Below are 24719 nucleotides of genomic sequence, written 5' to 3'. Positions count from 1 at the left end.
TCATTCTCTCATACTTTATTCTTTACACTTTAACTCTTTAAGTATCAATTCCTTAAATTTCATCCCTAAAAAAGTGGCTCGCTTATGTTGGGAGGGGGGAGTACTAATTTATTAAATTTTTTAAAAACGTCTTTTAAAAACTTCTTTTAAAATTTGGTATTAAATTTTCAAGACATTAGACACAATTCGATTACTTAGATATAATTAAAAAAGATTTATTGTCTAAAACAATTAAAAATTATAGTACAATTTAGAGCAGAGTAAAATTAGAGCTATTCACAAATTAATTATATTTTGGTTGAAATTGTTTATTAGGAAAAAAAATATCAGAAAATCTCAAAATACATGTATTTAAATTAAATTAAAAAGGAAAATTTATAAAAAAAATTAGAAAATGTCAAAAGTTCATGTATTTGCAAGCTAATAACATGTCATAGATTTTACACCTTTTGCCATACAGATGGTATTATGTCAAGTGTACTGTACATCGACTTTAATTTGACCGGAACTGTTTGTCAGAAAAAATCAGTAAAATTTAAAGTTCTTATATTTACATTTAAAAATAAAAATTCATGAAAAAACAAAAAAAAAATGTTAAACGTTCATGTATGTTTTATAATGAGATTACGAGCCTAAATTTGCTTTTGTTAACATTATGATTGAAAGAAAGTAAAATAAAATTGAACAATATAATTGGTGAAAGTGATCATATTAAGAAAATTTTACTTTTAAGCCAAATACTAAAAATTAAGTACAAACAAATTTTAACTAAAACCTTTTAAATTTGTAAGGGTGTCCACAATAGGAGAGTCTGTGGCCCTGTCCAAGCCATAAAAACTTGGCTTAGGCCACGAAACTTGGCCAGGCCACCACAAAACTTGTCCAATAGTGGACATGTCAGCCCAAACCACCAATTAATATTTTTTTATTATTTTTTGAGGTATTTTAATTTAAGTAGAATAAAAATTATCGAACTATAATAATTATAAAAAAATGTATAATTTAATTAAAAAAATAGAAAGTTGGGCTGAGCAGCAGCTCTCGGCCGCCACAATAGGGAACCGCGGCTCTCGCCCAAGAGGCGCGGCCGAGCCGCCGTCGTGGCTCTCCCATGGGCACCCCACCCGCAGCGGCCGATCCACCCGCGAGCCAAGAGCCGCGGCTCCCCTATTGTGGTTAGTCTAAAGTCTAAATGGTTACCACTTGAGTCTAACTTGAGACTTAAGGTCGTCGATCGACATCGATAAATTATTTAAATAGAAGCTTCTATCTATACACGGTTTCTACGTCAGCAAGATTCATCTTATTATTTTCCTAGAAAAATAAAGTTCTGCAATTAACTATAAAGAATAAAACAAATGGTGTAACTAACTCAACTTGCAACAAACGTCACACAAAAGCAGCAGTCATCTAAGATCTGATGGCATGATGATAAAAAGCATTACTACATATATGGTTAATTATATAATAGTATATCTCATATTTTTAGCAGCCAACAAATGAATCATGTGCCGAAATTAATCTACTTTTCCTTTCCGCAGGCGCAAACCATAATCTTTTTATTATTATTATTATTATTATTATTATTATTACCTTTTTTATCGAACCAATCTCCATTACTCGTCACACTATTTCGAGATAATATTGAAAAATAATGCATCCAATAAAAGAGCCAAAATATCTATCCAAGACAGCTCAAATTAAAGATTCGTTTTTAGTATTTTCGTCCTTTTTATATGGGAGTATTTATTTTTATTTTTAGCGTAACGTGCTAACTTTAGTACTACTACTATTTTAAAGTGGTGCGATAATGGTAAAGTCGCGTTTTCAGTCGGTCGTTTCTGGTCATATATTAAGTCATCTCCACTATAAAGAAGAAATTAAAAAGAAAATGAAGCATGAGGAGATGGAAAGTGCGCTTTTGCTGTGCAAACATATATATTAATCAAATAGACGTTTTATGTGAGATATATCAATGGATAATGTGTGTAAAAAAGGAAGTAGATATACATGAATCAACACCTCTTTTTTGCTTTCGGACTAACTTGGGATTTGATGATGACATCTATATATCTTTATGCTTAATTCTAAAAATTTATGGGATAATAGATAATTATAAACAAAACAAATATTCTTCACTTGGTGATAAGATATATATTAGCATAGATTTTTAATATGAATGATTAATTAAGATTAGAGGGAAAACCTAGTCACGGAATTGAAGCAAGGCCACTAAGTTAAGCGATTTTCCAAGACATAATCACTGAATTTACCCAATGTCAGATAAGAAGAAATCTTAAAACGAGTATATCTATATGTGTGTGAATAAAAATGGGCGAATAAAACCATGATAAATGCACTAACATGAGATAGTAATGATGACTAAGCTCCGAACTCACTATATTTATTGGACTATAATGTGTAAGGATATGATGATGATAATGAATTGATGATGATTGATGACTAAGAAGAGCACAAAACAACATAGGCTATCAATCAAACTTCAGAGTAGTATCCCGTTCCCTAATCCCTATTCTGTATGTTTAACAACACATTAATACAGAAAATGTCTTGTATTTGGGTCCAATTCAAAAAATAATTGACACAATTTCGAGAATTATTTTTTGAATTGGACAAAAATGATTTAGATACGAATGTTGCCTGAAAATTGTGCAAATTCAGAGTTCAAACCAAACTACTAATGTAGTTATAGAAAACAAAAGAAAAGGGATAAAAGTATAATAGGGATTGAGTTATCCTCATGTTAGATAACTACTGTTCCACCAACTAAATTTAACAGAAGCATCAGTTTGAGATCAGCATTTAATTAGTGACGATAAGAAGATAATATAATATAATGGGTTTGATTATCCTTTACTATTTAAGGTGGAGAAGGATTTGAATAGTCTCACTTCAATATAATGTTTTTTAGTACAAGAAATTAGTGATCATAGACGAGGTCCCACTTGAAGAGAAAGCAGCGTCACAAAAAAAAGATTAATTGCAACAATATTTCCTTTGAGAAACATCCTATTTTCTTATGTATTCAAAGAATCTATTGGAAATATCATTGAAAATATTAAATTAATCACGATAAAGATAGGGTAGGCATATAGAATATATTTTCATGTTTATCTCTTCTTATAGTAGCATCTACTTTGTGATCTCAATGTAATGAATAGTGATATAATGATTTACATTGTTACATACGGCCGATTTAATTAACAAATCAAATCATCTAAATATAACTCAATTCGAGAAATTTTATTTTGTGAATTAATTTGATTTTTAGTGAAACAGGGTGCAACAGGAATATATTTATTTATTTGTGGTGTTTTGAGTAAACAGAGAAAAGACAAAACATAAAGATTCATACTATTTCTAAGAATGACGTGTAATCTGATTAATACATATACCCCTATGTACATCGAGAGAAAAATTGTGTGTCATATTTAATGACACGTCATTCAATGTGTAATAGGTGGTTAATAAAATGTGTTGCCTTTCTGGTGTAAGATAGTTGAATGAAAGTGACATGATTTGGAGGATTTTTATTTAAATATTGTAGCATTGTCTATTAGTGACATTTGATTTGCTGCAAATCCACTATCGACGTGGCAATTGCTTCATCCTAACATGGAAGAAAAACACGTTTACGAATTGTCTTCATTGTATCATACAAATGTATAAATAAGTAGAAGATCAACATTTGTAAACTTTAAATTTTACCATAAAATTTATTTATGCGGCTTCTATACAAATTTACCTAATAATATTTTTAGATTACAAAAGCGAACTAATGTTGACGATGAAATGCAATTAATTTTTAAGACTGTTTTTTTCTCCACTTAAAAAATCAGCATTCAAATCATTACATAGAAAATCATTATTGAACTTCTTTATTAAAAAAAACAAAAGCAAATTAACCATGTTATTCACATGCAAACTCTAATATCTAAAAAGAAAATCTTAGTATTTCTATCATTATAGATTGTATCTTGAGGTATAATAAATTAACAACATAATTAAATAAATACTTTCTTACCGAGAAAGTTGTCCCCTGTAATTTAATTGTTTTAATAATTTTAATTTAGTGGCTTGGTGCTCAGGATTCTTTGTCCCTTCGTTCCTGCTCAATTAATAATCTGTTCATATTCGTAACATGTTATATTGATATTTTACATTAATTTATGATAGATTAGCATTATACTGACCGTCAAAATAAATTAAATTCTTTTACGTATGTTATTTTGCCAGCAATTAAGCTTTGTACCTTTTAATCGATCCATCCGATTTCTGTGTGATGGTAAAGGCCGATCGACACCCATTTAGTTTATTATTACTACTACTACTACCTTATAGTAGGTTGCATTTCTCCCTGGTGTTATTTGTGGATAACTCATCATTCTCAGCTTACATTGCATTTCTCTAGTGCTTTGATCACAAAGGCCCTTCCACTGTTTGAGGCAGTTTCTTTGGCCACCCCACATTATATAGACTCAACCCGACGATGTGTACTGTCACCATATATCTCGATCCCCGTACATTTTTATTTCAGGAATGTAACCTGTTGGAGGGATACTTCTTTTACATCTTGGTGGCAATACATACTCCATGTCTGTAACTTCTCCAAGTTTCTAGATCTTTCTCCTATTTAGTATTTTCCCCGTGTTCTCATATCTCATGAGTATCATTGTTCGGAGATTCAAAATCGGGGTACCATTAATTTTAGAATTTCTTACCTCGTGTATTAGAAGTGGAGAAGATTGTCAACATGGTCATTATTGGACTATGGTTTTACTCTCTTCCTGACTGCTAAATTGTTTGTGATGAAAATATCCAATTAAAATTTATTGATTGTTGAAATTATGGAATTTGGTTCGTCCCAATTAGAGTGGAGCATCTTTTTTAAACATAATTTTATGTAGTGTTATATTTTTATGTTAAATAGAGAAAACAAAATAGAAGAGGGCATATAAAATAGAGAGAGTAGTATTCTAGTAATTTTTAGAAATGTGTTATATTGAATGGGACATGCACATGAAGAAAAACATGTCACTGGATATAGACAATACTCCCATAAAGAAAGTAAGGTTTTCACTTTTCAGGCTACGTAGTTAATTGGGCAACCGAGTTCATGGTCACTCTATGATTGATTTATCTTGTGTGTTTTTATTGACATACTAGAGTATTAAATAATTGAAATATTGAATTGGGAAATTTTTGGATTATATTGCTCGGTTGAGTCACAATTGAATCCAATATTTATAGGACTACATCCAACTCATACATACATGGAAAGAATAATCTTTCCTCACTATTACAATGATTATTTCCTCTAATTTGATTAAAATCTAAATTCGGAAGTGATGCAACCAAAATCTTCGTCTGTCTCTGTTCTAACCCGTGTATAATTGGTATAGTGAGAGAGGAGCGAGAGGTGTACAAAACTAATAAGGGGGGATGCACTTACACTCATGTGAATCCCTACTACAACTTGTTATCCCACATTCTGCTCCTGTAGACTATAGTTATCCCACATGAATCTTCCTACTTCCTCACCATCTCTAGGGTTGACCCACCTCACCCACATCTCCATACCTCTTTTTATGAGTATTTTTTCCAATCCAACTACTTTACAACATTATTTTATTTCTACCCACGGCTGCTCTCCCTATATATATATTCCACATACTCATATTCACCATCAATTCAACACCTCACTTCATCCATATTTCCCCACAAATTTCCCCCTCTCTCTCAAACATCCCATCTTTCTCTCCAAGAATACCCAAAAATAAAAATGGACGGAAGCTCCGTAGACGAGAGCAGCACCACCGACTCCCTATCAATGACGCCGCCCCGGCCGCTGCCCCCGGTCAAGTCCCTAGACCGGGTCGGCAGCGGCGCCAGCGTGGTCCTCGACGCCGAGCACGGCGTCGAGGCCGAGTCGAGAAAACTCCCATCTTCCCGCTTCAAGGGCGTCGTCCCGCAGCCCAACGGGCGGTGGGGCGCGCAAATCTACGAGAAGCACCAGCGCGTGTGGCTCGGCACCTTCAACGAGGAGGACGAGGCAGCCCGCGCCTACGACACCGCCGCCCAGCGCTTCCGCGGCCGCGACGCCGTCACCAACTTCAAGCCGCTCTCCGACGAGGCCGAGGTCGCCTTCCTCAACTCCCACTCCAAGGCCGAGATCGTCGACATGCTCAGAAAGCACACTTACAGCGACGAGCTCGAGCAGAGCCGCTGCTGCTTCGGCGCCGGTGGGAATAGATCGCCGACGAATCAAAGCGTTTTCTCCTCGGCGAAGGCGCGGGAGCAGCTGTTCGAGAAGGCGGTGACGCCGAGCGACGTCGGCAAATTGAACCGGCTTGTGATACCGAAGCAGCACGCGGAGAGGCATTTCCCTCTGCAGAGTGGGAATAGCAGCAAAGGAGTGTTGCTGAATTTCGAAGATGTGAATGGGAAAGTGTGGAGATTTCGGTATTCGTATTGGAATAGTAGCCAGAGCTATGTGCTAACCAAGGGGTGGAGCCGGTTCGTGAAGGAGAAGGATCTTCGGGCCGGGGATGTTGTGAGTTTCCAGCGCTCGACCGGGCCGGATAAGCACCTGTACATTGATTGGAAAGTGATGACCGGAAGGGAGGCTGAGCCGGCCGGTTCGAACCGGGTTCAGATGGTGAGGTTGTTTGGGGTGAATATATTTGAGGCGGCGGCGGTTGATAGGTGCGGAAGTGGGAAGAGGGCGAGGGAGATGGAAGATATGGAGATTATGAGGGCCAAGAAACAAAGGATTATTGATGTTTTGTAGTAGCAATTAGTTTTGTTAGTGATTTGTTTTTGTTGTTGTTGGTTTTTTTCCATCAACTGTGAATGTAGTTGGGGAAAGGGAGGAGAAGGTGGAGTGAGATGGCGATGTTGCAACTTGCAAAAGCTTGAATTGTACAGTAAAATAGACAAAAAGAAAGGCTTGCTCAACCTTTTAGGTTTTGATAAAAAATGGGAATACAAAGTTCTCTCCATTTTATTATCTTTCTTCTTCTTTTTCACGTGTGATTTGGTGCTACTAAGCTATCTTCATGACTAATTCGAAAATTCAAAAAAAAAATTAAAGTGCAGAAGAAAAACCCTTTGATGAAATATCTCAATTTTCTTTATTGTCTGTGCTATGGTTTGATTGTGCTTTTTGCCTTTTCAACTTTAAGTTCACAAATTTCTCTAATCATTGCGCTATATTGATATAATTAATGTTAATATTTATATAAAGTGGGTTAATATACGATGGCATGCAATCGACAAATTATACAATAGTTGAAATGTTGAATTGATTTCCTCCTCTCTACATCTTAATTTAGGACATATGAAAGGAATTATGTATTGCTACAAAAACAATGAGATTCACTGCCAACTAGTAATAAATAAATAATTAATCGTAGTGTATAAAGCTAACTTTATTATAAAAAATAAAGCAAAATATTATACCACTTGTGTGTCTCACATGATTTCTGCTAAATATTTTCCATGATCCGTGTAAGATTTTATCGGATACCAAAATTATACGGTGCATGAATTAATCTGATTTTTAAGATTCAGTGATTCATATCCACGGAAGAATCATATCATGCATGAAAATCCGATCTCGAAAGAGCAAAATATCCCTCTCTCTTTGCATTAATTATATAATAAATTATTTCCATCGACAAACATTATTGTTTAAACTAACGAGTTTGCCGTGGGTCTAATTTTGAATCTTTGATCATCGAGGTCTGCTAAAAATATTTAAATACTAGTAGTTGGTAAATAAGCGAATCCCTATGTATGTGTGATTGTGTGTATTTAATAAATGGGATTTCAAGTTTAAATAACTTAGCAGGGCGGGGATTACATGTTTATTAAATGCGTTTGACTGTATTCTAATCTTAGCCAAAGATATTTGTGTAGTTATGTCAACTTGATTATTTATGTGGACATATATAATTGTATTATATCCATGCAATTAAGATGGAGTACTTATAGTCAAACAAACAATAATAGAACTAATTAAAGTAGTATACATTTTTCTTTATATATCGATTTCTATTTAGCAACTAAAGCAATACGTTAAGTGGCCTAACTACGGCATTAATTTGTGTAACAAAAAACTGGATTTTTGTGAGAAGTATGTATGGTGGTAGGCATCTCTCAAGTCAAAATTATACTATTCTAACAACAAATTATTAATATCAAACTGTCTTCATCCGGAACAATTAGCGAATTTCAGCCATATGTTTGAAAAAGAAAAGTAGATTGACAATTTCATAAACCATTTAAAGCTATATTTTTAAATAATGGATAGGCACTTTTTACATAGTAATTTACATCAAATTCAGATAAATTTAAAGATTTGATAATAATTATAAATATTTTTAGCAAGGGATCGAGCCCATGTGCCTGGTGGCTCTGAACTTTCGAATAATTGGTTGGAGAGAAAATGTTTTACAAGCTAAATTGCGTGTTGTCATCTCCTAACATATGGTGTTAGGCAAACTTTTATATAAAAAAAGAGAGATATTGGGAAGCTTAATTAATGTATAACGGCGTGATTCCGAAGCACATTAAGTAATTAAGATTATATAATTATTTGTCTACGCTCTTGCATTTTCTTGGCAACTTCCCTCTGCAGACAAAATCTATTGCTTTACTCACGTTCATGCTACACTTGATTACATATATATTCTCTCTTCTCTCACCTTCATCCTACATTGGAACGAATATGGTTATTTGGACCTAGTCAATCAAGTTTATATGGCATTTGAGATCGTGATCATGATTTGTCTAATTATATATTCTGACTTTCTTTTCTTTTTCAAATTATATTGATTTTTCTCTGAGCATCTTGCAGCATACTTTTCCACAAATAATCATCAATCAATATTGTTTTAGTGTCATTTTATATTCTTGTTAGCAACATATATGTTCAATATAAAAGTATATAGTAGTTTCATACTACATTCTTAACGTAGATTGATATTTTCAATAGCAAATGGTATGTATAAACCAATGTGTGTGGGGGTATATAATTAGTGGATTTTAGGAGTAAAACGAAAACCATGACTTTGTCTTCAATAGAGAAGCGCATAATATATGTGCCATATAGTCTTTTGCACTACCTAGGATAACAACAACATCAATTAATAATATAATTTATTAATTTCTTGCAACTTGCACTACAACTTTTAATGTTCACATTAATAATTATACACAGCCCCCACAATTATCAGGACGTTTCCTATGTTAGGTGATTCAATAGGGCTAAAGTGGGTTGCCTTTTGTTGTTTACACACCTTATTTCTAACAAATAATTAAACTCCAACTGATTTTCTTGTCCTTTTTGTCATACAATCTTAAACACATACAGTAATTTGGTGTAACAGTTTCAGAGCATTTGCATTATTTTGCTTCAGTAATTCAGTATTCTTGACTTTCGAGCATTAAATCGTAGTTGTTCTATTTCACCAAAAATAATTAAAATGTCGAATTTATAAATGTTAATTATGCGTTGGGCTCAAAGTTCAGTAGATTCAATCTAGCCCATGTAGTGAGTAAGTTTTGTTAAGCCCAAATATAAGCCCAACTACAATCAAATGTAAGGCTTTGGGCCCATTAGTAATTCATTTACATATACAAATAATTAAATAAAAATCTTCTTTTTGGATGACATTCAACACTCAGTTAACAATAAATTCTTTCACCTTTAAACGATAGTTCAAACTCAAGAACAAATTCTTCTCCCTCCGCAAGAATGATAGCGGGAGATATTTCTCTGTCATCTTCCACGTTCAGCTTCCATGGCGATACAAGACTGTCAAGTCGTCCACTCATCTCATCGGGGCCCCACTCGCTTCTCAAAGCGTTTTGCCTTGGCAGAGTATGTAATTTCTATGCCCGCCGGGTGTTTGTGCTTTTACCTCTGTGTGTTTGAATTATCTAAACTGTGCCCTTTTAGCTATTTGTTTTTATTGAGGTTGATGATAACATGGGCAATTGGGAATTCCGCTGAATTTGTTGGAAAAGTTGTATTGGGTTGAGACTTTCAAGCTTGAAATTTTCGCCTTTTCCTTTTGAAATTTTTTACCAGCTGTGTTCTAGGTGTTTGGTTCCTATTGTGATTTTAGCTGGATTTTAATTTCCTGCGTACGAAATGACATAAAGGTGCAATTTTGATGAGACGGCTTGTTGTTTACTCGAAGAAAATATCAGGCTTGGAGGAGGCCATCAGAATAAGAAGGTAATCGGTGCTACTTTTTGGGTCTTATTGTAGTGGCTTGTTGCTTCTACTCGTTATCCGTACATTCGAATCATGTTGCATTTTCTTCCATGAGAACTCAGTGTTTACACCGGTTGTTAAATAACTAAAATTCGCAATAGTGCAGTACCACAGTGCTGCAGTTGAATCTGCTTTCTTATCTTGGCCCCTTTTTCTGGAAAGTTTCCTTGGAGCGTGACTGGGTTTAAAAGATTTATTTTAGCGTTAAGCTATCTTGCAAGAACTTGAGCTGTAGTTGCCATATATAGTTAAAACAATTTTATTCCGGTTGATACTGACTCTAATTTCATTGCTCAATATAGGAATATGCTTGTTCGTGACAGTTAGCATTTGGATTCATGTTTAATTGGAAACATATTCTGAGATTAGCTAACATTAATTGATTTTGTGAAGGCTGAATTTTGGAAATATGGACTTTAGAATCTCTTGGATAGCAAAAATAATCTAAATCTGAGGTTATTTTCTGCGTTTCAAGTTTTCAACATTTTGTTTCCGCTTAGATCTTTTCAGTTCAGCTAACTTTTGTTAACCAACATCCGTAACCACCAAGTTGCATTATTTGTCTCTCTCTTTTATTGTATTTCAAAATCAAAATTTTAGAGGGTAATTTTTTCCCAAGTTGTTTGTTGATTTATATTTACCAATATATCAAGAAGACTCTGACATGTTTTCATTGACACAGAGAGCGTGAGCTTCGAACTTCAACTACGTCCAAAAGGCGGCCTCCTTTGAGACGTGGAAGGGTATCACCTGGCCTTCCTGTCCCTGATCATATCCCTAGGCCTCCTTATGTAGGTACAAAATTGTTACCGGATATTGCAGAGGAGCATCAAATTCATGATGCTGAAGGCCTTGCTCGCTTGAGGGCTGCATGTGAACTTGCTGCTCGGGTGGTAGACTATGGAGGGACCCTAGTCAGGGTGAGAGTTTAGAGATAACCAATATTTTCAAACATATGATTGCTTCTAGCTGGAATGTTGTTACTGTAACTGATATTAGCTTTATCACCAGTATTTTTTCGCTTCATTGGTTTATGCTTCCTAGCATCTTAGGTTTGCTTTTTAGTTATATAAAGCTATTTACCTGAGTGGATATATGTTTTTTACCTCTCTTTTGATCTCATTAGATGATTCCCAATGTTTCCATAATCATCTCCTGCCAGGTACTTATGTGCTTAATCCAATTTTCTATACAATGTATTATGTATCAATTGGGTACAGCTCTTCTTAATCTTATTTCAGGAGTCCTGCTATCTCTGATGAATAGTTCTTTTGCTCTTTAGGTTAACATTTTGATATTCACGAGCAGTCATTCTGTGCTATTTTCTTCCACCCTTAAGTTATGTGGATTAGGTCAGGTTCATCATGGTGTTATTCTAATCTGTAAATGGTTTGTGCTTGTTCTTGTCATTATAGATTACCAGTTACAGTTGTCTTTGTTTTATTAAGATACTCAAGTTTTGCACAAAAAGTACATAACGGCTTTTTCTATAAATAATACTTTACAACTTGAATAACATTCTTTAATCAGCAGTTATAATGGTTCGAGTTAACACGGTTCTACATCATCTCAGCCCTCTGTAACGACAAACGAGATTGACAAAGCTGTCCATCAAATGATCATTGATGCTGGTGCTTACCCTTCTCCATTAGGGTATGGGGGTTTTCCTAAGAGTGTATGCACATCAGTTAATGAGTGTATGTGCCATGGAATACCAGATTCACGCCAGTTACAGGTACAGGTTCCGTGCATTGTGTGGTTTTTGGCCAATACCTGCTTAAAGTCATTTCTGGCATTTGAAACTATTCATGTTGTATGCAGGATGGTGATATAATAAACATAGATGTCACAGTCTACTTAAATGTAAGATTGTGATCACTACTTTTGATGTTCAATTTTCCATATGCATAATAGTATTATTTATTTCTTCCACACAATATGCACTGGTCTTGGCTCTCTTTGTCATACCAGTTACCATCAATTGTTCTTTCAGGGTTATCACGGAGATACATCTAAGACATTTGTATGTGGAAATGTAAGTCCTGCAATGAAACGTCTCATAAAGGTACATTTTCCTCTTACTTGCTGTAGTTAGCCTATGCTGTCTATCTAACTGTCTTATTGTGGCTCTTTACTACTTACTAGTAATCCTTTTTTTTAATAATATGTTGTTATGTACTTTAATATTCTCATTCAATGGTAGGTCACAGAAGAATGCATGTACAAGGGCATTGATGCTTGCCAGGATGGTGCTCTATTCAGAAAAATAGGGAAGAAGATCAGGTACAGATGTTATTTAACTGCATGATTTGGTATTAAATCAGGCATATTGTATATAAAAATAACTTTCTTAGGTTCATATGGAACTTCTCTTATTTATTTCTCAGTGATCATGCTGAAAGATTTGGCTTCAACGTGGTGGACCGATTTGTTGGACATGGAATTGGGACTGTTTTCCATTCTGAACCTCTGATATATCACCACCGTGAGTAGTCCCCCCCCCCCCCCCGTACACATACTCCCTCTCATATTTTACTTCCCTATTGACAACATATTTGTGGGCTAATGAATTAAAATGTGAAGTGTTGGAACAATATGTTTTATGCATTCTATGTTACTATTTGATTAGTATCACTGGAGAACTGCCAGTATGTGGTTTGTTAAGTTCTTTTCTTCATTTGCTTTTTCTAGTTGGCAGCAATGTTTGGTGATCTCAATCCAGTTTCTTCTTTGATAGGTAATGACAAGGGTGGGAGAATGGTTGAAGGGCAAACATTTACGATTGGTGAGTTTTGTATATTCGAAAAGTAGTTGTAGCTTCAATTCCTGAAATTGAAGTGATTTCAAATTCGAAAGACATAATCTTCACTCTCTCTTCTCATGAAATGCCCTTTTGGAGAAATTGTATATTTCGAGCATGTTAAGAAGATGTAATGATTCTTGCAGAACCCATTCTTACATTTGGAATGACGGACTGCATAACTTGGGAAGACAACTGGACTACTCTAACTGCTGATGGCAGCCCCGCAGCTCAGTTTGAGCACACAATTCTTATCACAAGAACTGGTGCTGAGATTTTGACAAAATACGAAGAGGTTGACTGACTAAAATATGTGCGTGTGTGGGAAGCATGTTATAAAACAATGCATGGTGATGGCCTAATCTTAGGTATATTTGTTTCTTTTAGGTGAAAGAAAGTGCAGAGGAAAAACTGTGACTGAGATTGCTGCAATCAACTTGATGCCCCTGAGCAGCAAGACAAGAGCTACTCCGTCAACCTTTAACGGTACATAATTGCCTTTTTACACAATGTGAGATGAAAATAGTGAAGGTTACAGAGCCTTTATTATCTACAAAAGGGGTGTCTCTCCTCTTCAACAAGTAGTTTCAATTGTCTTGCAGTGAAAATGACAATTTAGTTTTAACCTACAAATTAAATGCATTGATTTGGTGAACTGCAGAGTGCGTTTCCACTTTTGGAAGTGTTCAAAGTAAAAACATCAGTTGCATCGACTTTGTAGTCAAGTACTCCTATGCAAAATTGATACAGATCGTTTGTATTCTCTGTCCTAAACCCATGAATATTAGTAGTAGTAAAAAATTGTGTTAATGTAGGAGAGGGATCCCCTGCTGTGTTGAAAAACACAGCAGGCCATGCTGTGGTTCAAACAGCAGCAACCAAAGAATGAAACGCAAGAGAGGAGATGGTGGGGCATGGGCATTTTCTTTACTTTCATTAGTATTATTTTATTCAGTATACTACTACTCTTACTATGCTAGTACTATTAATTTATTCTTTATAGGAGCTTTATTAATTGTGAATCTTACCGCTTTTAAAAATAATTTTACCGACATTTTTCAACTGATCAAAAATTTGTAAGTCAAAATTTCTACATATCTTTTTCTTTTATTTCTGTATAAATTGTTTATTTTCTCTTCCTTTTTTAAGATATACTGAGTACTACTATTTATTTTCATTATGGAATATTTTTTATTTGAACACTAAAAAACACAATAAAATTCAATTATATTTACAAATTAAAATACTTATAGATTATGATCATGATATTGAATATATATGTATTTTTTGTCTTTAATATTTATGTTTTACGTCTTTCTTGTTTAATACTCCCTCCGTCCCAGATAATTCGGGTCACTTTGACCCGGCACGGGTTTTAAGAAATGTAATGGAAAGTGGGTTGAAAAAGTTAGTGGAATGTGGCCCTACTTTTTTTTTTTTTTTTTTTAAAATTAACTTCATATATTTATATCATATATATGAAGGAGGAAATTACAAATCAACTCCTATAACAAGGAGGAAAGACAAATTACGCCACCCAGGGTTCGAACTCGAGACCTCCAGGATGGACGCGGTATCCAGCACCCTTTACCGCTAGGCCAAGGGGAATAAAATGTGGTATCCAGGATGGACGCGGTATCCAGCACCCTACTTTTATATATTAGTTTTATAATAAAATGTGAGTAGAAATGAGTTAGTGGAATATGGGGCCCACTACCAAAAATGGTAAAAGTGAAGTGGGACAAATTATGTGGGACGGACCAAAATGGAATGCTGGGACGAATTATCTGGGACGGAGGTAGTACAATTTTCTATAGTACCTTTTATTTCTAAATATTTAAAACTAATAATTTATTTTAAGAATAATCTCTAATATCATAAAGAATCTTCAAGTATGTTAAGTTATTAATTTAATTGAAAACTTATAATATATTTGAGAGTTTTAACAAAATAAAAATATAATAAAAACAAAAGAAAAAATGGTCGTGGTTTTTCTTTTTCTTCACACCATTCTATCAAATGCAAAGATTTAAATCACTGCGGCTGTAATTGAAACATAATCTAACATATTTTGAGTTAGTATTATAAAAAGATTAGTGTAATTTGTCTGCAAATTTGTTATATCCTTTTTACTTACTACTATCTTCGTCTAAAAAATAGACAAAGTTATGAATGGCATGGATTTATTGTGCAATTGGTAAAATATGGAGAGATTGAGAAAAAAAATATTATGAAAGAAGCGTTAAATAGATTATGAAGTTCACATTTTAGAATGTTGTGTAGGGTTATTATTTGTTTAAACTTTCTATATTTAGAATTAGTCTAATATTTGTAGACTATCCAAAATGATAAAATTAATCTATTTTTGTGTACGGAGTTAGTATTTTTTAATGTTATTTTTGCTTTTGTTAAACACACCCAAATATATTATAATTTCAATTATATCAATAAACTAAAATAGAGCTCATTTCGAAAATGTCGGTAAATTTTGAAAAGTTCACAATTAAATATTGAGCTCCTATAAAGATTAATTCAATAGAAATAATGTGTCCTATAAATGTCATATATTGAATAAAGTAAATAAGTAAATTAGTATTACTACATGAAAGAAAAGATAAGGGCCCACCATCACCTCTCTTGCGTTTCATTCTTCATTTGCTACCGTTTTAAGCACAGCAGGCAGGACCTCCCCGTTAATGTATGGGTAGGTCTAGCCTCCACCTACCTCCTCTGTATGGTAGGTCTGGCCTCCACCTACCTCCTCTGCTCCATATATCATTTTCAGCTGGTACTGGTAGTAGAAATAGTACTTTATTCACATGTCATCCTTGTCAAGGCCACCATGTCATGGGACTTAAAATTTTATTTTTACCTATCCAACCACGTGTATAGAAACAAACACATGTGGTCGCCGCCTTGGGAATGGAGACCCACGACAGTGATTCCCTCGTCATGAGCGAGTCACAGGGACCGATCTTTCCCGTCGGCGGAAGTACCCAAATGTTCGCCACGATGTACGAAATGGCGGGATGATGCCCCAACCCCAAATGACGGCGGGATGATGCCTGAGTACTACAACATGTACCCGCCTTGGTATGGGATGATGCCCGGGGTGAGTGCCGGAATGACCCTAATGTCGGGGATGATGCCGCCTCAGATGACCGGGATGATGATGTCGAGAATGATACAAGGCTCGCCCGTCGCTGCGGGCGGGAGTAGGCAGGGGGTCCCCCAATCACCGGTGGACAATGTCTATCGCCCCTATATGGATTTACTGTCGACGGACAACCCCCGAGTACTCCCCTCGAGACTCAATTCACTAGCATCGAGACGTTCTCGTTTGAGGAGTTGAGGCTATATCCGATCCGGGATTCTCCTACAGACGTACCAACGGCGACATGGAGGAGGGGGAAGACAAGGAGAGAGAGGGGCAGGGGACGGGGCACTACCTCGCCTGCGACGGGGTACGATGGTGAGGCGGTGGCCGCTGAGGTGGGGGGATCCAGCGAGAAAAAGAGGACCGTTTGGAGCACAGAGGAGTGCATCGCGCTTGCGAAGGCGTGGATCAGTATAGTGGAGGATCCATATATCGGGGCTAACCAGCATATCGACAGGATGTGGTGGCGCATTAGCCAAAGCTACCTCCAATTCAAACCGCTAGGGGGGAAGCCTCACAACGGAGAGCAATGCCGGAAACAGTGGGAGCGGCTGAAGAGGCAACTCAGCCGATTCGCTGACATTTATACAACCAACCTCCGCTCGGCAACCAGCGGCATGTCTGCCAAGGATGTGAAACTTCTGTCTCACCATCAGTTCAAAGACGCTGCGGCGGGCTTCGGGGAATTCAAATTTTGGGAGGTTTATCTTGTGGTGCAGGCTTCGGCCGAGTTTACTGCGGGTGTTGAATCTGGCTGGCCGAAGCGGACGAATATCAGCGCCTCCGGGGAGTACAGTAGCAATGCTCGTCGGCCCGCCGCCGTCGCCCGATGGGGCAAAAGTCTGCGGCGCAGATGGCGAGTGGAAGGGCCAGCAGGTCCGCCGAGGCCCAATCGGCAGCTCCTACCCAAAACGATCCCGAGCTCCCCTCACTCGTCCGCGTCGCGCAACATGAAACCCTGTTACGTGCAATGGTTGAATGGCGGACATCGACCGATCGCCATTACAGGTCGTCGCTGAAGGATATCATCAACAGTATGCGGCGCGATTTGGGGTTGGGAGACATGGCGGAGAGTGGCGACGAGAGGACTACCGGCGGGGACGATGAGGGTACTGGCGGCGGGGAATCCGAGGAGTGAGACGACGGTTTTTTTTAACTATGTAATTTTTTAAATAATTATGTATATTTTTTTGTACTATGTATTTTTTTTAAAATAAAGTGGTAGTAATTTCTCCGTATTTGTGTCGAAATTTTAATTCCATAAATTGTTTAATTTGGTGAATTTGTGAATTTTTATTATTGTGGGAAGTCCGTCGGGATATCCTTGGGGATGTCTGCCACTATGCAGTAGGATGTCCTTATGACGTGGCAGTGCAGTGGGATGTCCTTATGACGTGGCATGAGTGTTTTTGGGATGTCCGTTGGGACATCCGCACCACTGTGGATGCTCTAGCAACCGAGCATGGTAACAACTAACCAAAAATGTAAGATAATTTATAATTTTTTGAAACTAAAGGAATATTCGGTTAGTTGACAAGATTATATCTCGATATTGCGCTTGATTCATGAGATTAAATTTTTGAATTAAATTTTAAATAGATAATCATATAAATAATTAATCATAGTCACTTTGTTTTAATTAAAATAATCTCACAACGTAATCTTAAATTATATCTTCGTGCTATTTTATCTAAGAAATCGAAAATCACCTAAAAAGCATGACGAAGTCAGGATTATTTAAGTATTTTCACACATAGTAACAAGTGTTGCGGTGCTGCATTTGCGGATGGTGGCCGATCGTCGCGTTCTAGCACCACTGCGAAAAAATCATTCAACAGCCAAATATTCAGCTTAGAAGCTGCTATAACATGGTGGTGGCGGTTGCACGTTCAATTCTTTTTCAAAAATAAATTATTGATTATACTTATAGAAGTAGGAGTATTTTTTTAATACAAAACTCGATGTACTTTATAAAATCACTTTTTATTAATAATTTAATAGAAGTATTCAATTTCAAAATAAACCACACTTTGGCACAAGAAATGTTAAATACGGACCATACCCATGCACGTGGGCCGCGCACGTGCACCAATTAGCTTCATCTCAATTTCTAACTAATCTGATGTTTCTTCCCCCTCTCTCTCTCTCTCTATATATATATACATACACAGCCGTAACAGTATCTTGGACTCCAGTTTCTACTCCTATAAGCACAACCATACACACATCTTCAATTCAAATCAATGGCTTTCACCAACTCCATTAAAGCAGTCAATCTCAAAGCTGAAGCACCTTCTGCTCTCCTATCCACCGGAAATCGGATCGCCGCTCTTCGTTTCTCCAGCTCCGTTTCAACCAAAATTTTTAATGCTCCAAATCAGAGATCTATTTCCTGCGCCAGATCTTCCAAACCTCTCACTCCTCAAGCATTCTGGCCCTTCTCTAGCAAACCCAAGCCAGAGCCTTCACCTCCACGTAAGAATAACCTAGATTTCTGTTAACTTCGAATTGGAAACATATCTGATCGATTCAGATCTGCGACAATTTATCAGAAAATTGATCGATTTGTGCGTTAATTTGATGTCTCAGCTAGGGTTCAGGAGCTGTACGTGTACGAGATGAACGAGCTCGATCGCGGCAGCCCGGCCTACCTGCGGCTAAGCCAGAAGGAGCAGAACACCCTCGGCGATCTCGTCCCCTTCTCCAACAAGCTCTACTCCGGCGACCTGCAGAAAAGATTGGGGATCACGGCCGGCCTCTGCGTGCTCATCCAGCACTTCCCCGAGCAGAATGCCGACCGCTACGAGGCGATCTACAGCTTCTACTTCGGCGACTACGGCCACATTTCGGTGCAGGGCGCGTACCTCACACGCTCCGACACTTACCTTGCCGTCACGGGCGGCTCCGGCGTGTTTGAGGGCGTTTCTGGCACGGTCAAGCTGCAGCAGATAGTGTTCCCGTTTAAGCTCTTCTACACGTTTTATTTGAAGGGGATCAAGGATTTGCCGGCGGAGCTGGTGGTGACCCCGGTGGCGCCGACGCCCTCGGTCGAGCCGTCGCCAGCTGCGAAGGCCGCTGAGCCTCAGGCCGCAATTGCTAACTTCACAAATTGATGTTTTTGGGGATTAGTTTGTGGTGTTGGTGTTTTGAGCTGAGGTTTTTATTGTAGTATGATTGTTGGAATTTGTTATGCATTAATCAAGATTCATATTTACATGATTTAGAAAGAGTGGTTGTGGTATCATTGATCATGATGTTCATATGAATAAATAAGAAGGGAAATGAGATTTCCTTGTTAGCGTTGGAAAAAAATGAGATTAGCTTAGGCTAAAAATGCCTCACCTTTTAAATCGTAGTACTAAAATTTAAGTACCATCTATATTTGAACTAAGTAAACAAAATATCCTAAATTGGACTTTTTTTCGAACGCTGAAAATGGACGTGTATTCCTAGTCCTAACTCCTAATTGGCAAAGAAAAAGTCAGTGGCATTCAATCATTTCAATACATTGCCATAAGTAAAAAGAATCCAATTAATGCATTGGGCATGTTATTCAAACTAAATAATTCGAGGTAGGACATTAAACTACTTTTTCTTGAAACAATTAAACAATTCAAAGAATTCTTCAAAGATGGCGTATCAAATATTGTAGAAGTAGTATTTATGGAGTAATTTTTTCTTTAAGAAAAGTATTGGTATCTGGGATTCGGGTACATTGTCGTATTTTTATCCAGTAGACTTAACGTGATAATTTTCACATCACATGCCAAGAAGAAATTCAAAAGTGAGAGCATCCGCAGCGCTGCTCTCTCGGACAGGCGGTGTCCGTGCCGCTGGCGCGGCTTTGTGTTGTCCGCCGCTGGTACGGCGCTGCTCGATGCATCGAGCACGTCCGTGCCGCTGAGCAGGCTGACATGGCGCGGCGGGATTGGCCAACGGCAAAGCCGTTGGAATTTTCAATTTTTTTAAAATCGAATTTAATTTAAAAAATCTTTTTTAAATAAAAAATATATTTTTTCACTTCCCAATAAATTATATCCGTTTTCTCTCCACTTTTAATTTATTTTTTTCCCTAAAATTGACATTTTCATCTATTACCTCCACTTCCACACAAAATTTCCCACCACACTACACAGTTCTCATCTAAATTCTCTTATCAGTTCTCAATGTTTCACTCTTACAAAAAAAATATCCGGCTCCGGCGATCACCTCTCCGACTCTCGCGGTTGGAACCACGAATGGTTCGGCTCACAACAATTCCCTAGTCTGGAAACGCAATTCTCGGCCCCTCCTCAAACCCAAGGTTCTCAAGTTCAGGGTGGCTACCGGCCTTAGCCGGTGGACGACCAAGATGCCCCCGATGGGCGATACGGGTGGGCACCCGAACCCAGATCGGGAGGGAGTTGCGGCTCTCAAACTCCTCCTCCTCCTCCTACTCCTACTCCTACTTCTACTTCTCGTGGTGTCCGCACCCCGTACACTCCGGCGGAGATGGATCAGTTATTCAAAGCCTATTTGATTATCTCCGAAGATCCGGAGGTTGACACGAACCAAAGTGGGATAGGTTTTGGTGGTGCGTCTCTCGCTGGTACAATTAAACCGCACGGATGGAACCATCGAGAGCAATGAGAGTATGGTGAGCAATGCCATCTTCAGAGCCAACGAACAAATCCAAAAGTTTCAGGGGTATTACCTCCAGGAAGAGCGGTCGGCGGGGAGCGGCAGGAGCGAGCTCGACATCATCAGTGCCGCCTTGGTGACCTACCAATCCTAACATTACAAACCATTCAAGTACCTCAGCCACTACTAGAAAATTAGCCTAAGACTACACTAAATTTGTGGCACTTTTTTAAAACTGCCACTACAGATAGTCACTCAATACACCAACATTTAGCCACACTTATATCCTAAACTAATATTGCATCTCCAAATAAATGCCATGAAGAGATTCATGTAGTGGCACTTGTGCCAAGTGTCATACCAATAAATAATCCATTCAAAAATTTGTTTCAACTCAAAATAAAATGAAATTAAAAAAAAAAGGAAGAAAGGGGAAGTAACTCCCTCTAGAACTTACGAGAAAAAAATCGTTCCATCTCTCCATCTCTTCCCCTCTTTCTCTTCTTCTTCAAGGTAAATCCCCAATTACAGGCAAACAACCCTAGCTCTCTCATTCTCGGCGTTAGTTCGAAAATTGCCCGTCGCCGTCTCCCGATTCTGTGATTCAGCGTCGTCGCCCTCTCTCTTCTCTCTCGAATCTGTCGCCGCCCCTCCGCCAAATTTCTGCTCTCGGCGAGCATCACTGCCGTCGCTCCTTTCCTCACGACGGAGAGTCATCGCCAGTTGCTCCCAGGCGTTCAGCAGAGTCACGCGACTGTCGCGGTTCAGCCCGTCGCTTCTGGACTCCCGAATTCGAGCGCAGGGTTGATAATATGCTCCGATCTGTCGTCGTTTGGAGCTCAGGTTCCCTCACTCAGATCCGCGTCAGGCATTGCTCCGATCGATCTCTCGCCCCTGTTGCCCAAAGGTATCCTACTTTTATCATTCCTCTGATTAGACCATATGGAATGTGTTATTTCTTCTCTTGCCCTCACGTTTTGGGGGATTGCTTCCATTTAGATGCATTTATGTTGGAATTTTGTTGGAAAATTATCCATTCAAATCAGAAATGCAGAATTTTTTTTGTTATGTTTACTACTGAGATTTTAACCTTTTGTGTTAGAGATTATTTTCTTGTTTTGTTTGTGTTTAATGCTTCATGGTCTTGTGAGTCTGCTTAAGAGTGAATGTAAATACTTAATCCTCTCCTTTTTTGTGACAATTTGCAACTTAAATTGATGCAGGGAATCAGAAAGATCTGTTTTGAGCTATTGGATTTGAAAGATGCAGTTGAGAACTTGTGCAGCAATACTCGAACAAAGTATTTGGCCTTTTTAAGGTGAGTGAAACGACTTGATTTCTGCTCGTATTATGGCTATATTGTGAACGATGTTATGTAGATTTTGCTCGTATAATCATCTCATACACATACATGTGTAAAGATTTATAAGAAAAAGTGTACTGCAATCTTGAATGGTATTTAATGTAAACTTCTCTTAATACCATATATTTTACATAGGAATAAGCTGAATTGGGTTAAACTCATCACTTTCCGATAAGAAGACTTGGTTCCGATTTAGTCTCTTTGACCTAAAGCTGTAATCCGAGTGTATGCCTTTGTATAAATACCTTTTTTTGGTAATTGTAGGTTATCCGATGAAGTGGTTGAAATGAAGCACGAGTTAAATGAGCTCCAAAAGCATATCTCTTCCCATGGGATTCTTATCCAGGATTTAATGAGTGGCATGTCTCGTGAATTGGAAGAATGGAGTGGAGCTGGTGGAGATGTCTCGGAGGCTGAGGACCCTCTAACTAATGAAACTGATGGAATATTCTCAACTGAAGTGGAAGATCGACGAATGCTGTTTTTGGAGCATGTGGATGTTCTACTGGCAGAGCAATAGATGCAATTGATACAGAAGAGCGAACTTACCCCGAGCTGAAAGGGACGGGGTATAGTACAACTGATGAAAGCTCCTCTTTCAAGTCTGCGCTCTTCGAAGAGAAAAGCCATGCTTGCCGACAGCCCTCAGTTGGTATTCTAGAACTGAGGAAGGTGTTGTCCAGTTTATTGAAGCTTGGGAAGGGCCCCTTCTGTAATTTGCTATGTCCACAGGCATTATTCGGGAAGCTGCAGCAACTGGCCGCGGTGGCAGGAGAGATGTTCTGTTAGGAAAAGAGAAGATACAGAAGGTTCTACTGGCTAGGTTGACAGAAACCGTGGTGATGTGGTTGTCGAATGAGGAGGAATTATGGGGAGTTCTGGAGAACGAGTCAGCTCCTCTTCGCCCAGTTACCAACACTTAATATTGTTTAGTTTGTGTGTTCAAACACGTTACATTTTTGTGTAAGATCATTTGATGGTTTGAATATTATTCAAATAGTTGTCATTTTATTTGAGTGAGTAGTTTATTAAATTTGAAGGATTAAAATGAATTTATAAATATTTGAAGGATAAAAATATAAATTACAGAAATATGTAGGTGAAAAAAGTAAATTAAAGAAATGAGGGAAAATTGTAATAATAAATATTTATTGGGGTATATTTTATATTTTTCCAAAAGTTAATGTAGTTTAAGAAAATATATCGTGGCATTTTCTAGTGACATTACACGTCATGTTTCATGGCACTTTTTGATTGCCATAATACAAGATCTATCCTTACACGTTACCTATAACTACAGTTACCGATAATGCACTTGCATGAAGTGCCATTATAGACAAAGTGCCACAACAATAGTTTTCCAGTGGCAATTTTAGGTGTCATTAAAGGCTCATTTTCTAGTAGTGAGCGCTTGGCAGAAGGTACGTGTGCATTCGAAGTATAAGGGAGGTGTATCATCCTTCTCCAGCTCCTCCAGCAAATGGTGGAGGTCGGTATCCCTATCCGACGTCGGCGAGGATGAGGTGGCTAGCCAGCTTGCCGGAGCTAACTTGGGTAGCCCCGACGCCGGCCCGAGCTGTTCCCAACGCCGGCCGCAAGGAAGGAAGAAGGCGACGGCTAACCGCCATCGCTCTGCGACTCCATCCGCCCCCGCTCCCGCTCCCTTTGTGTCACCTCAACCCCCCACCAACTCGTTGCGGACTCTTTTGGCTCAACTCAATTTGGTCGATAGGTCTCGGATGACTCCTGAGCAACTTGATTCACATTTGGCAATGATATGGGGTCTACGAAAAATATTGGGGATATGGCCAGAGAACTATTTTTCCACGGAAGTATTTTTTAGCCTTTAATTATGTATTTTTTTATTTTTTTAGGATTTTAATTATGTATTTTTTACTTTTTAGGATTTTAATTATGTAATTTTTAATTTTTAAGATTTTAAGCTTGTAATTTTTATTTTTTAGGATTTAATTATGTAATTTTATTATTTTAATATATTTTTAGTAATTGAAGTATTTAAATTAAATAATAGAATGGTGGGATCCTTGAGCATGTCATTGCGGAAGAATATGTATGTGGGTGTTGTACTCTTGGGGAAGAGCAGAGAGTAAAAAATTAATAAAATTGGGTTCGAGCCCACATCCCGTGCTCTTGCCAAAGAGCGCGGACGTGGATGCTCTAAATGTATTATGTACCGTTACTAGAAGGTTTGGTAAGTAATCCATTTGACATCAATAAGAGAGAGGAGTACTTTTATGGAAGTCAATTTGGAAAATGGTCACGATTGATATTCACCCGAAAAAAAACGTATTTGTAATGTTGATGGTGTATTGCTATATTGACTCGTAAGACGGTTTAATTCGAAGCTAATTAAACTCGAGGTCCTTCATCCACTATTAGAAGTCTCATTTTTTGGTGGTACGGGTTTTAAGAAAAATTTGTGGAATATATGTCTAACTTGTATATATTAGTT

At 37.6% G+C, this 24719-nt stretch overlaps 2 protein-coding genes, 1 long non-coding RNA gene and 1 pseudogene across 3 annotated transcripts; all 4 read left to right on the top strand.

Moving 5' to 3' along the window:
* The first annotated feature begins 5699 nt into the window (after nucleotides 1-5699).
* Nucleotides 5700-7030, top strand: LOC121769180 (AP2/ERF and B3 domain-containing transcription factor RAV1-like). The gene has a single exon (XM_042165901.1). The coding sequence runs from the start codon at nucleotides 5804-5806 to the stop codon at nucleotides 6809-6811; it is 1008 nt and encodes a 335-aa protein (XP_042021835.1). The 5' UTR covers nucleotides 5700-5803; the 3' UTR covers nucleotides 6812-7030.
* A 2736-nt stretch (nucleotides 7031-9766) lies between these two features.
* LOC121767908 lies at nucleotides 9767-13880 on the top strand (annotated as a pseudogene).
* Nucleotides 13881-18414: 4534 nt separating this feature from the next.
* LOC121767287 (allene oxide cyclase, chloroplastic-like) lies at nucleotides 18415-19507 on the top strand. The gene is made up of 2 exons (XM_042163528.1): nucleotides 18415-18738; nucleotides 18853-19507. Exons 1-2 carry the CDS (start codon nucleotides 18507-18509, stop codon nucleotides 19374-19376), a joined length of 756 nt encoding a protein of 251 aa, XP_042019462.1. The 5' UTR covers nucleotides 18415-18506; the 3' UTR covers nucleotides 19377-19507.
* A 1791-nt stretch (nucleotides 19508-21298) lies between these two features.
* LOC121766512 lies at nucleotides 21299-23257 on the top strand. The gene is made up of 3 exons (XR_006043017.1): nucleotides 21299-21790; nucleotides 22107-22201; nucleotides 22511-23257. It is a non-coding gene; the product is annotated as an uncharacterized LOC121766512 (long non-coding RNA).
* The last annotated feature ends 1462 nt before the right edge of the window (nucleotides 23258-24719 follow it).

Source organism: Salvia splendens, chromosome 15, assembly GCF_004379255.2.
Source record: "Salvia splendens isolate huo1 chromosome 15, SspV2, whole genome shotgun sequence".
Taxonomy (NCBI): Eukaryota; Viridiplantae; Streptophyta; class Magnoliopsida; order Lamiales; family Lamiaceae; genus Salvia; species Salvia splendens.
Note: the sequence above shows the minus strand (reverse complement) of the source record. Positions and strands in the feature narration are given on the sequence as shown.